The 16,047-nt window shown below is 39.0% G+C and overlaps 1 protein-coding gene across 2 annotated transcripts; it reads right to left on the bottom strand.

Annotated features, from left to right (window-relative positions):
- Positions 1-1,358: 1,358 nt before the first annotated feature.
- Positions 1,359-12,219, bottom strand: n4bp1 (nedd4 binding protein 1). Of its 2 annotated transcripts, XR_003294305.1 has the most exons (8): positions 11,686-12,219; positions 8,068-9,590; positions 4,584-4,714; positions 4,413-4,509; positions 3,791-3,898; positions 2,858-2,959; positions 2,374-2,730; positions 1,359-2,022 (listed from the first exon to the last, which is right to left on the bottom strand). XR_003294305.1 is itself a non-coding variant. In XM_026287427.1 (7 exons), exons 1-7 carry the CDS (start codon positions 11,992-11,994, stop codon positions 2,424-2,426), a joined length of 2,577 nt encoding a protein of 858 aa, XP_026143212.1. In that variant the 5' UTR covers positions 11,995-12,219; the 3' UTR covers positions 1,359-2,423. The 2 variants fall into 2 exon arrangements, 1 of the variants encoding a protein (XP_026143212.1); XM_026287427.1 differs by having other exon boundaries at positions 1,359-2,730.
- Positions 12,220-16,047: the final 3,828 nt, after the last annotated feature.

The following is a 16,047-nucleotide window of genomic DNA, read 5'->3' as shown; positions in this document are numbered from 1 at the left end:
GGAATGTTGATGGCATTTGAACCGCCCGTCCATGACCGAACAAAGAACGTTTTTTTCTTGCTGTGCTCGACAGAAAAAGGGACAGAGTGGGAACAGATGGAAAACAGAACTGTTTAGATCTGGGAAGCGCGCTACCAAGGCTTCCCCAGTCGAGCCCTTATTTCCTTCGAAACACTTTTTCACTCGTGACATGACTAAACAGTGGCTAATATTTGTATGCTCAAACTTGATTACAAACGTATGCTGAAAGTAAGCACCATTTAAATAGATACAGATGAAAAAAGACTGAAATGAACAAAGGGAACACACACACACACACACACACACACACACACACACACACACATATATATATATATATATATATATATATATATATATATATATATATATATATATATATGTATATATAAACTATTAAACAGTGAGAGCTCATATAATGTCTTAAACATTCCTCTATATGCTTTCACAAAAGTCGAGACTTTTTTCCCCCCCAAAACATTGTAACAGCTTTCTGTTGAAGAGTCAAATTCCGTAAAGGCGTGCTGCAGGATTTGCATAATGGGCTAGGTTTTAGTTTGCTCATCTTACACAACTTTTGGGAACCTGAGCCATGTGAGGTCACAAAGGAAGTACAGTCAGGGACACCCCGGCTGTAACAAGACTAGTTTCGTAAGAATCTTTGCTGTCAAATGGGGAAAGGATAAAGGATAATCTGGAATATATTCAAAGATGTTGTTTCAAGAGAGAGGGGAAAAAAGTAGCGAAAGCACGGTTTAGAAAAGACTAGTGCATTAGTATGGGCTCAGACTTAAAAAACTGCGATGTCGCCCCCTACTGTCAGTTCAATTATATACAGTTCAAATAGATAAACGCTTTTCACGTTTCAAAGCAACGTCATAAAAAATACATGCTTCAATTGTACAATCAGGAAGTAATGTGTTAACTGACAAAAAAAAAAAAAAAAAAAGTGTGTCAAAGTAATGTCCATATGGCAGTAGAATACAGCTGTAAGATACAGTTGGTTAGGTTGAAAAAAAATAATAATTATAAATACATAAATAAATAAATGTATTCTGAAATAAATGTATCTTGATTTATGGATGATTAGAAATTTGTACTAGAAAAGCAGACAAACACAGAGGAAGATATTTACTTTTAGCAATGTTTTAATGCAACATTTAATGCCATGACTTTATAAATGTAAGACTTTCTGCTCTGATTTAAGACCTTTTTAGGTCTTAATCTGTGAAAAGGCAAATTAAGACCTTTTTATGACCAGCAAAAATCCTGCTTCATTCGAACTTTGTTTGATGTGTCAAAATGAGACTAAAAAAAACAAGCACAGACCACAAGAGTCCTGATAAACACATAATTGGCCTTTATTAAGACTGCCTTCCAGAAAAAGCAAAAGGTTTTCAGCAGCCATACTGTGAGATACCCACAGTGCCTGCCGAGTCTGTGACGCTTTTGCATATGCATTTTCATTCCCAAAATTGAATACCAATTCACAATGTCCAACGCTACACATATTTCAGAGACAGGGAAAGGCTGATGCAGTGACAATAACAGTGAGAATTCACTTTAGTGCCAATAGGATGCTCTAACTGAAAACATAATGAATGTCAACTATGCATTGCATTTTGTTCATGTCCTCCATTACATAATGAGGCTGGTATGGGCTAGGAATCCCACAGCACCCTCTGATGGTTGTTACTGGGACAAAGATTTACATCAATGACTGCTCTCATTTCCTGTTTGCTATTAAAAGACGATGACTTGCACAACAGTTTTGGGTGATACGGGGGTCTCCAGGGATTCCTAGAAACAGCATACCATTTTGTCACCATCATCAAAGTTAACGGGAACTAAAATTAGTGAACAGGAAATAAGCAGTTTTATCCTGCAAGCAGATGATGGGGCACTTCAGTAGGGCACTTCGAGTGACTGGAAACTAGTACTCATTCGGCTCAAAAATCTGAATATTTACAAAAACAGAAAAAAGCACAATCATACCAAAAACTGCAAATCAAAACTGTCATTCAGCAGTAATTAAAACCAAGCCAGTTCAGAACAACTGTGTAGCTGGAACACCTTTAAGAATAAAGATTTCTGAATGGATAACTTACAGGAAAGGAAGATCATCCTTCACAAATATTTACATCAAATATATATGCCATCTGGACTGTACATTCTCTTATATTCAAAGCGGTTAAACAATTTATAACTTAGGTTTTTGTGCTTGCAGTTTATCGGAGGGCCCTGGATATCATAATGTAAATTAGCTGACCGACCAAATAAATGCTTGAACAAAGTCCCTTGAACAAACAAAAGCTCGTAGCAGTACTTTTTGATCATGGTATTCTTTAATAATACAAAAAAGCCCTGTGACCTGAAACTGCAGTTTTGGGTGTAAAAGTGTGTCAGCCCAGCAAAAGGCCAGACAGAGCATTCAGGTCCCTCATATATGGGTTGTCGCTGAGGATACGATCGATACGCTGCTTTTGGTCAGGAAAGATGTCGTACAACTTCCTTTTGAGTTCTGTGGTTTCTAATGGTGACCGCTGTGGAGGTGGAGAAGGGGACGGTCGAGGATGATGCCAGTCTGAAGGTCCGGAGGGTTGCCAGTGGGAAGGGGACGAGGGACGTGCTGTGGACTGCGCTGTCGAGGCGTATACTGATGGGGTCGCCGGAATGTCTGTCTTCGGTGGGGCCATTATGGGACTGGCTCTGTGAGAGGACAGAAAAGTCATGAGGGGATAGCTTTCTTCTGCTTGGAGTAACAGATGAGACTAGGAATGTGTGATACCTACTTCTGGGTATTCTTTTAAGCAAAAAAATTTAATTTTGAACTCACCGACAGTCTTTATATAGGAACTCGTCTAGGTGAGGTCCATTCTTTCCAAGTGGGTCATCTGGGATCATGAAGTGATCTTCTACAAAGGTGAACTGTAAGAGTCTGAAAAATCCATACAAAGAGCTCTAAATCGGAACAAATGTTATCGGAGCACAAAACAGTACCACCAAAACACACTACACACACTAAATATTTGGTGTCAGTAAGATTCCAAAGCACTCCAAAGGCTGCATTTACTTGATCAATAAATAACCTCATAATTGTGAATTATTATTACAGTTTAAAAGAACAGGTTTTATATATTTTAAAATGTAAGTTATATCTGTGAATTTTCAACACCATTACTCCAGTGTTGTATGCCACAATCCTTTAGAAATCATTCAATTATTAGAAACTTGAGATTCTAAGAACATTCAAAAGAACAGCCAGCATTTATCTGAAATACTGTATATATATATATATATATATATATATATATATATATATATATATATATATATATATGTGTGTGATCCTTCAGAAACCATTCTAATATTCTGATTTGCCCAGAAAACATTTATTATTATTATTATTATTATTATTAACTACGCTGAAAACAACAGTAGATTTTTTTCCAGGTCTCTTTGATGAATAGAGAACAACATTGATCTGAAATAGAAATCTTCTGTAACAATATAAATATTTTTATCATCACTTTTGATCAATTTAAAGCATCCTTGCTAAACAAAAGTATTAATTTCTAAAAAAAAAATTAAATATATAATTTTGACTGGTAGTGTAGTATATGTACTTTTGTGAATGTTTTTTTTAATGTCTTCACTGTCAGTTTAGATCAGTTTTATATGTCCCTGCTAAATTACTGACCCCAGACTGTGGAATGGTAGTGTGTTGTTATCATCAGAAAAAATCTTGTTCTCATCTTGTTCTTCTTACCTCTCTTGAATAATCCTTCTCCACGCTTCTGACTGGTTCACAAAGTCCCTCAGGTTGTCATTGGTGACAATGACTCCTCCTGTCTTCTCAGCCAGATGAAGCAGGAACCTGTGAAGAAGGTTATAGATCAAGCAGGGCACAGACAAATACCTAGGGCATGTATAAAACATAGAGCAAATTTAATCCTCAACGTTCTCAGATTTTCCAATTCTACCCACTTGCTCTTGAAATAACCATAAACACAACAACTGTTTTTATTATGCATGACCTCAGCATATAATTTACATATTCATATTGGCATTCCGGTAAGGAAAACAGACGACACACACTGTAAATATATGTCAGTTCCGATACAAAAGACAATATGGAGTGCGGATATTTTTACATCAAACGTACTTTTTTGTAAACGGATGTGTGCATGGGAAATGGCACTTTTCAATGTCCCATCTCAATTTTTTATCTTTTGTACACAGTTAACATTCATTTGTGTGATTTCCAGAAACATTCTTGAAAATCAATACCCAAATGAATCTAAGCCACAAGCGAAATACAATTTTGTCTAGTACCGTGTTGAGGAACAGAAAAAAATCTAGATGACTATTTTAGCAGCTGGATCTTGTACCTGTCATCATGTGAGGAAATTCTCTGGCCACACACTTCTCTAGACGGGGTGAAAGATAGGAGTCGCAGGTTTTCCAGCTGATTCAGAAAGTGTTGTTCTGTAACAACAGATCACATTTTGACTCTAGATCTACATTGCTGATCTAACGACAGAAGGAAACTGAGCTCCTACCAGTGATGTTGGGGTCCCTTTTCTGTCTCCACTGAGGAACGAAGACAGTGATTTCTCTGTGCCCTCTGCGCCAGAAGGCCTCTACAGCAATGGCGATCCCACGACAAGAAAAGATTCGATGGAGTCCATGCCTAGTGACAGCAAATAGGGAGGTCAAAGGTCATAACCAGTTTAGAACAGCATACTATCAAACCACTAATACAGTTTTAGCAGTATCTAGAGATCGATTGTGCACTGTATGACCATTTTCTGTGCACAAGAAAGGTTTGGAGGACGTACCGGTATTTCATTTGTCAAGTGTAGTGCACTGAGTGGGATACTGTAGCCCACAATGCAACACAATGCTTCCACTTGACTTTCCACTTATGGATGTGCAGCCATAAATACACCACTAGTTGTTTTTAATCTCATTCTAGACTCATTTCTGACAGAACTGGAATAAGAATTCTACATTACTAAGAAGATAAATGGAAGCCAGTTTGAAATTAAATGTAGTGGGGCAATTTGCTGTTTTTTTTTAAACATTTATCAATGCATTGTTTTCACAATCTTTAAATATTAGGCAGTATACAATACATTCCTTTATGCAGTAAAAGGTATAAGAGGTGTAATACATTTACATTCAAACACACTAAATTCACCTAGAGGGCTGATTAAATAACTAAAGACAAAAGTTCCCTACTGAATATCAATTTGCACGATCAGGAAACAGCTCTGCATTCAATTTCACAATGCATCTGATACCACTGACAGAGAGATAAGCACATATGTAAATGCATTTGAGAACAGTGGTTAGCAATTTACTTCCTTTTACCTCTCGATTAGACGCAACTGACGCAAAAGGGTGCAAAAATAGACGCACATCTCCATCCATTCAGAACGCTTAGACCAAACGACACACGCATACAGATGTGCAGCTGTCAACACGCACCCAAACTGAACCATAGAGGGGTCACGGGGAAGTTCCCTCTAAGAGAGAAAGTTAGTTTAAACAGGAAGCGTTACTAAATCAACGACCGCTGACGTAAAAAGGCTGATAACTTTCCCAGTCTGGAAATGTAAATTGCTAAATATGCAAAAAAAACCTTTCATTTCTCCCTTGTGTTTCTGACAAAAAAAACACCAAATAAAAACCCTTGTGGTTCACCTCTTAACTCATCCATATGAAGATCTTATCCAATGACTGTAGACTGAAGATTTGATTATCTTGCACTGACAGGACAGGTAAGAGGCTTCGAGAATTGAGCTGTAAATGTAGTCCTATGTCCGAAGTGACCATGTGACTACACTGGCGACAATCATAATTGCGCTGTACGCAACATTGGATGCGTCAATGTAAATGATCAAATAACATTTAACCTATTGTCAGAAGTTGCACATGTGCATGGAGTAAATCAGTGTGAGGGACCTTTCTTTTCAAAACAATACTACTTGAGAAAAGTGAAATGAGAAATGAAACTGTAACAACATCCTGGATACGTGCCAGGCCGAAGCAACATCATTACAGCAGGGTCAGGTTGCACCAGTTTCAGTCCATGACCTCTGACCTCTCCTTCACATTGACTTTCATCTTCAACTGGAAGATTCTGACATCCTTCCTATCTGCTGTGGCAGCGCTTCTTGGAAACGTCACAAGAATTTACCTGAGGATTCAGATCTCAAATATCATGCAAGCATACAAATCAGCCATGAGAAACCCTGTGTGAGCTGTTGCCTTCAAGACTGGCTGAACATGTGATAGACTGACTGTTCGGTGCTCTGCATGGATAACCTGGTATAATTAGTTGAGGTGTGAGCGTTCTGCAACAGTCCTTAATTTTCCAAATGACTTTTTCTTGAGTATCTAAGGACAACCTTCACATTACACATACCCCTTTAGTTTATTGCCATTATTTGAGTGGGAGCTTTCTTAAAAACTCAGGAATACTGTATGTTTCAGATCTCTCTAGTATATGCCCACGTTGAGGTAAAGTTCTTATGATCCCACCTGACACCTTATCCCACGATATACCTTTTTTCTCCTCAATTAGACTTCACTAGTAGGGTCTAAAAAGATTATTTCTCTTCAACCCCGTATAACACCTCAGTTTCCATACTAGTGCTTCTAAGAAGTGCAGTCACCTCCGGTAAGCCATTTAAAGGGCAAAATAGGGGGCCTACAAGGGGAGAGACCCACAAAAGAGGTTGCCTTTTACGTGGGAGGGAGAGCGGAAGGGGGGTGTGGGTGAGAAAGACAGATACTGTTATGAAGTAAGGAAAAAGGGGGTTGCACCTGGTTTTAGGTTTTCAAACACAAACACTTACATACTTGAGTTCATATACACACACAGAGCTTACTGGAAGTGACTTCCTTTAACCTTTATGGGCACTTACACACTCGACACCACCAACTTTTTCACACTCCCTCAAACTGTCTCCAAAAAAAGCATCAATCACACCTGTCCTTTACAGTGGTTTCACAGTACAAGCATTATTCAAATGCTGAACTCCAAATACTGAATGCACAGATCATTTGCTGATCATCGTGATTTTTTTTTTCATTATCCCAAGCAACATAAAGAGAAATCTTGAATTAAGTTCAAAATGTTCAAACAAGGAAGGCGGCAGTGACAAGGACACGTCAAGCCACCTTTAAGTCTTCAACCTATGTGATAGACTGTGCGAGGAATGGGCCGAAAATTAGTTGATACTGACAGGAAGTTCAGTCTGTTCTTCACACAAAACTTTGGTGCTTTCAAATGATGTTCAATAGGCTACATTTAGAGTGCTTTTTGGTAACTTTGGGAGTTTCACACTAATTTATGCTGTCAACCAACTAAACTAAAACGTTTCAATGGCTGGAATCTAGAATACTGGGTGGCTGATGCCCATTATAAATGCCATTATATGTAATAAAATGTGATGATTGTAAATGAGTTTTATTTTACACAACAAAAGACCTAAACCTAGCTACCATTAGAATTTGGAACTGACAGAGTAGGGAGACTTGAAACTAGTTTTTTTGTGTGATCTCAAGTAAATAAAATCACCAAAAATAAAGAGGATGGGTAAAGGATTGAATACACTACACAACTAAAATCTGAATAGATTTTAAAACACCAGGCATCATACACTTGCTGACTTTGGATATGTTTATCAAGAAAAACTGTGGCATCGTGAACTAAATGGTTGAGGACCCTCAAATTTTTCTGAACACAGTAAACTAAAATATGAAATATTTGGTATTCGCAAACTGGATGGAATCATAGTCTAAAGCTAAAAACTATGTAATTTTCTGTGAAATCTGTCAAATTTGACTGCTCAAAATCTGTAGACTACCTGAGACTAAGCGACTAACATGAACTCATCTAGGCTGCAAATTGGAACAAAAATCTGGCCAAAAGTTTTGCTGTTTATTCCAGCTTGTACATGCACACCGCAAAAGTTATTTGATATTCATGAGCTGTCACTGCCCCCAAAATTATACAATCTGATGGAGACTTACGACATTGCCACATTGCTCCCATCGATGATGATGTGGCACAGGTCCGGGCAGCCCGGTTCATTTTGTAGGACTAATCGGTAGGGGGTTTTCAAGGACTGCTGGAAACGAGAAATGCCGGTGAGGGGTGCTGGTTTAGAGGTGCTATGTGCCTCAGAGCGAGGTAAAGGTGCCCTTCCAGGGAGTGTCTGGTAAGAACATCCAGGTCGTGTGTCGGTGCTCCGGAGAGGAGGGCCTTGAGAGGAGCTGCGGAGATTGGTCACACTCTCCATCCGCACTGGAACCATTGTTTGAGAGCTACCACGGGACAAGTAGTCAAACCGGGATTCTGACTTCAGATCAAGTGCAGCCATTCTGGGCTTCCTCTCGATCTCCGTGAAGTCATTATCATCGTCATCAATGATGATCACTTCACACATGTCATTCTGTGCACCATTGCTTCTTTTAAGACTGGTAGAAGCTAGTGGCACACTGCTTGTCTGGTTCTTCTGACCTATGCCGTTAGTGCTAGGAGGTCTAATGTTTTCTTTGCACTTGATCTCTGCGAGAGCTCTCATCTGGGCCCGTTCCTTCTCTTTGAGCCTGACGCAGGTAGAGGTGGACGAGGCGTTTGCACAGGGGGACGGATCGGGCGTGCGAGAAGTGCGCTGTGCTCCCTGGCTCTTTTGAGTCTCTTCCACAATTCGTTCCAGAAGCAAAAACGTGTCCTCTGTCTGCCCCGTCTCACGCACCACCCGCTCCACCACCTCCTGCTGGTAGCCCATGGTTCGGAAGAAGTTAACAAGACAGCGTAAGTTAGTCTCAGGACTCACTGCCTCATTGTCATTTGTCGATTCACTAGCTGCTAGCATCCCTTTCGCAGAGGTAACTGTCCAAGTTTGGCTTGGCTCTCGCTGCCGCTCTTCTAACTGCTCCTCTTCTCGCCTCTCTAATGAGTATTGCCTCTTAGTGTCCCTCTGCTCGCTTTCAGAGGACCGACGCTTGTTGCAAGGCCGACCGTTTAGACCGGGCATAACATCAGGAGTGGCTGCAGGACCTGCGGTTTTATCCTCAAAAGTGGTGTCCAGGATTCGTTTGGAGAGGTCTGTTACGGGTGTGCTAGTCTGGGAGCGGTCCTGCTCAAGGTCTATGACAGCTATAGGCTGTGTGGGGCTTTGGGCCAAGCCCAAAAGTTCCTCTTTGAGGGCACTGGGGAGCAAAAGCAACTCCATGGCATATTTATCAGCCCGGTCCTCCACAAAATTCTTAAAGGTCCGCTTAACCAAGGGTTCTCTGTCAGCCGGCAAGCTTCGCTTCTCCTGAAAGAGGGCGACAAACTGTTGTACCCGACTTTGAGCCATGACGACGGCCTCCGTGCACCCGCTCAACCTCAGACGACCTGGCTCCAGTACTTGAACCTCGGCACTTGTGTCTCTGAGCAGCCGGTCTAAAAAGAGTCCACGGGCACCAGCAAAAATACAGTGCATGTCCACCGGGTACCGTTCTTCCTTCTGAAGTTCTGGGTCACACAGGCCTTTCACATACTCCTGCAAAACAATAACAGCAGGACTGGATTACAACACACGCATTGCGAAAGATAGAAAATTTCACTTCTAAAACGAGCAGGGAAACATGACAACACAAGCATACCACTGAATGAATAACTATTCTCGGAATAATTATTCTCGGTTTCATTATTTTAAAGCAGAATGCACATATGATTTGCCTTGACTTGAGGGACCAAAATGACCAAGAGCTACATCATCTTTCTGTGGAGATTCCACATGCCCATTATCATATCGATGAAAGTGTGAATACATACCTAAGTAAGCAAGCATGACGCTGCACCCAAATGTAGACACACAGAGCTGCTATGTTTTACATTGCACAATGTTCCAAAACTGAGTATAAGAGACCGTTTTATATCGATATTATGTAATACATAAGTATTATATTCTTAAGTATTATCATTAAAAGCATACTGATAAGTAATATATATACAGTATATAGCACATTATATATATATATATATATATATATATATATATATATATATATATATATATATATATATATATAAAATTGTTAATATTAACACTATTTTAAGCAGAATAACCTTCTTTTGCCAAATTGTCTGGGCCTAAAAGTACTGTATTAAGAAAAAAAAAATATGGTCATTTTTTTTTTAAGTTTCTTTAAATTAAAAGACATGATATTGGCATTATTGAGTGGCTCTGAGTGAGTGGGCAAACCTACAAGTTCGAAAGAAACAACAACACAGGAACCCCTTGGGGAGGACCATTCTGAGACATTTTTGCTGAACTTTTTATTTCTTTGATCAGAGCGAGCAAGTTACGGTAAAAAGAAATACTCATATTCAGTACCAGTAATGACACCAGGTTAAAAGCCACTACTCGGAGTAGTAACTAAAACCGAAAGTGAAATACACTGGGGGCCTCCCGTCTTCTCCTGACTAAGCAATCAGATCTCTGTCAAAGACTCATGAGAAAATTCATGACACAGTTTGGATAAGAAGCAGATAGCAGCTCCTATCTGTTATTTTAATTCAAACGGCAAAAGATATTCAAAAGTCACTGAGTTGCGGAAATTTCGCCTGTCAATGTGATTTCACAGAAAATTCCTTGACACTTTAGTTTTGTGGTTATAATATTTGTACCTGTTAAAAAGTATTAGAAAAATTCAAAATATTTTAACAAAGAGGAAGTGCACGTGGTGGTGAAATACATCCACTGAGTGGTTTCCGTTTTATGGCTTAACAATAAGGATATTCCAGGTTTACTGGCACTGATGGTTATAATTTCCTTATTGGATCAGGGTAGAATTGCAAACAATGGCATGTCAGAACTAGGCGATGACGCAACAAGTGTTCAGTGAAAAACCACGTCGTTTGTTGCTGTCTTGGTAACTCATTTTTTCGCCACCACTGTAACGGGAAACCGCTATGTCAAAATGCACAGTATTGGATCATCTATAAATGTGTGTGAAAGCTTACTAATGTGTTTCTGTCTGCTGAGACATTATGAAATCCACTGAAACACAATCATTTTACATTGGCTATAATGGATCTATTTGGTTTGGTGACAGTTATTCCCAAATGACATAATAAAACAGAAATGTGATAGGTTATTCAAGCAACATCACTTACAATTGTGCTGTTGTACTGAGTATCAGCACAAATGGGATTTGGCCAATGTGATTCACAAGTATGATTCACAGCCATTCTGATGCTCAATCCTACATTATGATTGTGAGTGTGATATTACTTTTCTACTATATACAAGGAAATAATATCAATTACCTTGTGTATCAGACAAAAAACTGGCCAAATTGTAGCTGTTTATCTTCTCCACCCAAAGCATCATATTTTGTGTATGACTAAAGAAAGGTAAAGACTTAAATCTGGTCTGGATCAGCGAGACACAAACGTGTCTCCAGCTTACCACAGACCTTTGTTTAAATGTCAAATAAAGACAAACATGTTGCTGTTCATTCTGACATCAGCTTCCTCCAACTATTGCGCTGCAACTTAAGTTACGTTAAATTCGTCAATTTCGCTTCTGAAAGTAAAAAAACAAGCAGGAACATTGTTTAAAAAAATGTTTACAATTTACTTTCATTTACCTTCGCTTTAGACACATCCTCTCTTTTTCCCTTCAGCTGGAGCCAGATCTGTCTGGAAGCCTTACTTCCGTGGGCTCCTGTGTGATCCAGGAGCCCAATAATGGTGAATGTGACTTGGAAAACCTGTTCGACCTTCGGTTTGCTGCATCTGAGCTCTGCCTGCTTGTCCTCGTGTACCGTGAACTCGTCTACGGTGAGCGGCTCGGACTGCGTTCTGCTGGCTGTCGGGGACTGCCTGCCTCCCGGCGGCTCTGTGCAGGTTGCCTCGGTGATTCGCTTCATCCCGAGGAGGGGCCGCGTTGTTGACATTTTAAGTTAAATCAATCTATGGAGATCACGGCAACTTCACTTTCAGAAACAGCCCTTGTAAAATGAATCGTTTACCCCCTTCATGTTCGCTTCCCACCCTCTGACTCTTGACGTTAGTCAACAGCGCTGAAGTACCTGTGTTTTGACGTTACTCTCGGTTAGCCTGCTAGCCTACTTCTCAAGCCGTCGCACCCGGAAAACCCCGCGTACGTCATCAACAAACGACGACGTTTGCTGCGATGTCATAGCTTAGATTACAGATAAGAGTCCGTTGGCAACCATTGTTTACGCCAACGTACCCTCACTACAGTGAAAATAAAAACAGTATTGTGAAATCATGCTGGTTAGCATCGTTAGATGCTTCAAATACTAAGAAATAGTAAAAATGATTAATTCAGATTTACACACTACCGGGCAGACGTTTGGAATGCTTTTTTTCCCTTCTTTTTTTTTAAAGGTTTTGACTGTTTGATGTTCATAAAGTCTTCATTTAATAAAAAAAACCTGTAATATTATAAAATATTATTATTTAGTTATTTAAAATAACTTTTATTTTTTTATTTCAGTATTTTATCATGTAATTCATTCCTGTGATGGCAAAGCTTTTTCGTCAGCCATATGCTGATTATTTATATAATCAATTATTATATCTACTCAGTGATACATATATTATTATTATCAATTATTATTTACATCACTTCACAAATAGGTAATATATATATATATATATATATATATATATATAAAATACAAAAACTCAATGCAACGGTTACTAACAACAAAGCAGAGGATTTAATTAATCAAATTTCAAAGGCAAATTCTTATTTTTTATTTAATTTGTAAAAAATATTCTAAAGAAATTATAAAATAGTAATTCATTAATTATTTTAGATTTAAAGAGGACAACTGACACAATTGTACCCTTAAATATTCTTTATCATTATCAGTCTTACTTTTATACACAATCATGGGACTAAAATGGATTTTCTTTACTGTAGTAGCCTACTGTATATAAAATGATCCTTTATCATTCGTTCCTTCTGTGCTTCATTAGCTACTTTCTGCCTCCCATCTTTTCCTTGCTTCTCATAAACAAGTTTTGCAGCTGCGTTTTCATCTCTCAAAAGACCTGATGGCCTTGTGGCCTTGAGAAGAGGAAGGAGTGTTCTGGGCCCCATTCTAATCTCTCTGCATTGCCTGGAAATTCCCTGCAAATGTTTATGGTTGTCTAGTCAAAATGTCCAATAATAAAAACACATGATCCAGAAGGTCTAACTGGATGTTAGAAAGGAGGAGATCCTTTGATTTACCACTCACATCTGTTTCAAAAGTACAATAATACTAAACGTACTAATTATTAAATGGATAATTCACCCATCCTCATATGAAATCTCATTTCCACCACATGCTCTGGTAAATCATATGACATAAACTTCATAATTAATAAAGGTGTTGAAATTATGACATTGATACAAATTATGACATTGTCAATGAGCATAGATACAAAGTCAGTCAAGTCAGATAAGACAAACTAATTAACTCTCGGAAAATGTCAGTTTCAAATGTTTATCTCATTATTGACTCAACCTTTTATGTCACATTTAGTATGTCAGTTTTGTATTTTTTATTTTTTAAATTATTAATATTGGAACACAAAAAATATATTTTGAAAAATGTTACTGTTTTTTGTCCATACAATGAACGTTTGAGATGTTGCTTGTTAGCGTTTGTAAGTTGCCCGTGACTTATTTCAAATTGCATTGTTTTATTTCGAAATAATAAATTTTTACTAACATCTTGAAAGTTACAGTGTGATCTCACCCACATTTACATAATCTCTGTATTTACATAAGTAACAGCACACTCATTCACGAAATTGGCATAAAACTTGAACACCTGAGTTTCAGGGTACAATTAAATCTTGTTCATCAAAAGAAGCTCTTTTTTTCTTTCAAGCTCTCAGGGACAGAGAGTGTGTTGGCACTGCATCTGTGCAGGGAAGGGATGGGCTGAAGAGGAACTAGAACAAAAGCAGGCTGCTGTGAGAGTACAAGGCCATGAGGTAGTTTGCTACACAAGCAGAGGCAGTGGCTATACAGCCCATTCACGACAACAGTCTGTTACCCACTAAGGGCCATGCCAGAGCACTCTCTCTGGAGAGGAGAGATGAGAAAAATTCAGACAGCACAAAAGAGTGCTCGCATTCAGACACAGAAACACACGCGCAGTTATGTGAGCTCACGTGAGTACACCCACACATGCCACCCTCCTCCTTATCCTGTCTTTCACTTCTCTTTCCATATTTTCAATAATATTTAGCAAAGTAAAATTCTGCATAATTCTTGAAGGCAAATCAAAATCAAATCAGACCAAGACCAGAACCTCAGTATTTTTTATTTTATTAAACAAAAAAGCTACCCACAACAAAAACAAAATGGTTTATGGCCAGGCACTGCAATAGAAGTAAATGGAAGCAGAAGTCTGAAACTTATAATAATGCATTTACATTCATTTTTCTTTTAGATCCTGTGTGTGATTGAGCTGTTAAGCTGGAAAAAATAATTAACTTAAAAATGTTTTAATCAGTTTATGGCAGTGGTCCTCAACCAGGCGACCCACTAGGGGGCCACAGCAAACTTCACAGACTAAAATACTGAGTTTTTCCTCCAAGCTGTCTATTATCTATCTATCGTGAGTGTTTGTTTTTTAACCACTAGATGGTGCACTCTCTCTCTGTCTGTCTCACCGCTTGCATTTTGACCATGACTGCCTTTCTTTATTCCCTTCCAGTTGTAGTGTGACTATTGAGCGAGATGCATTTCGCAGATCGATATGTTTCATTATTTGGAGTCCAGACATAGAGATCAGGGGAATACAGTTTTTATTAAAGTTCACCGAGAAGAGATGTAGTGCCGAACAGTACAGGAAAAGAAAGTATGTCCATCCAATGGGAGACAGGAGTGACTGTAATATCAACAACCATGATGTCTGTCCTCCACATACACATAAGCAGCTGAAATATTGGAAAACTTGCTATAGGAGATGAAGATGGCATGGATCAGTTTGCGTGCAAAATATTAGGCTACTTTAGGACTGCTGTTATGTTTTTGACATCCTGCCAGTCGATTGGTTCCTGAACACAAACATACTACGTAACTCCTCCTATGCACATTTTGAATCACATTAGTGGATATACACAATAACAAAACAAGACAAATACATTTGATAAATCTTCTTTCCAAAATCCTCCATACAGAACACATAATTTATGAAAAAAGCAAAAGATTTGTTCAGCAAGATTATAAAATCAATATTGTAAGCTAGGCGTTACTTGCTATAAGGCATCTATTATGGACACAGAGCAGGCTCTTTCTCTGGCTGGTTCTCCAGCTGAAGGCAGCTGGTGGCCTCTCGGCTGCTGGGCCCGGTCTGTCTTGACCCTGAACACACGGTCCACTTAAGCTCTGATTGGCTGGGCTCAGGCCACAGCTGTGCACAGTGCAGGTCAACGGCTGAATCAGCTGTTAATCACAGAAATCAAGCACAGGCAAATCTGTACAATAAGTGTGTCAGTAACTCCAAGAATAAAGGTGAGTATGAAAAATGAGCGGTTTTCAATTAACAGTTTCAGATGCCGATCTTTAATTCTGATCTTCCACTTGCTTTCTCAGTAATGTGTCCTGACGTGAGTGAGAAAAGGAGGCGGCGGATGGTGACTTCACAGTCTCTCTTATAGGAATACATAGCAAAGTCACCTGCTGATTTTTGTTGGATATAAAGGGAAAGCTGGCGGTTAAGTGATGCCATGTGGTGGAATTCATCTTGTCACATGTCCTACTGGAGTGCAGTGAATCCTCAAAACATTTTGGGCCCGGCCTCCGGAGAGAGCTCTTGACGACATGAAACAGCAGAGGACAGATTCAATTATTTTAGGAGCCAGCCAAACACACACGCTCATTTTATGGCAGAAAAATCTAATTTGCTTCTTCGACATGCTGTGGTGGACAGAAAACTTGCATGCAAGAGCCAGAGTAAAAGATATCCAAATGTGCT

The sequence above is a fragment of the Carassius auratus genome, chromosome 18 (assembly GCF_003368295.1).
Source record: "Carassius auratus strain Wakin chromosome 18, ASM336829v1, whole genome shotgun sequence".
Lineage (NCBI taxonomy): Eukaryota > Metazoa > Chordata > Actinopteri > Cypriniformes > Cyprinidae > Carassius > Carassius auratus.
The sequence above is the reverse complement of the archived record's forward strand: the minus strand, read 5'-3'. Positions and strand labels throughout refer to the sequence as shown.

Coding starts and splice junctions, on each gene's coding strand:
- n4bp1 (XM_026287427.1), bottom strand. CDS start 11,994: ATGTCAACAACGCGGCCCCTCCTCGGGATGAAGCGAATCACCGAGGCA. Junction 4,715..8,067: donor GGGAGCAATGTGGCAATGTC/GTAAGTCTCCAT, acceptor TGCTGTCACTAG/GCATGGACTCCATCGAATCT. Junction 2,960..3,790: donor AGAAGGATTATTCAAGAGAG/GTAAGAAGAACA, acceptor TGGATTTTTCAG/ACTCTTACAGTTCACCTTTG.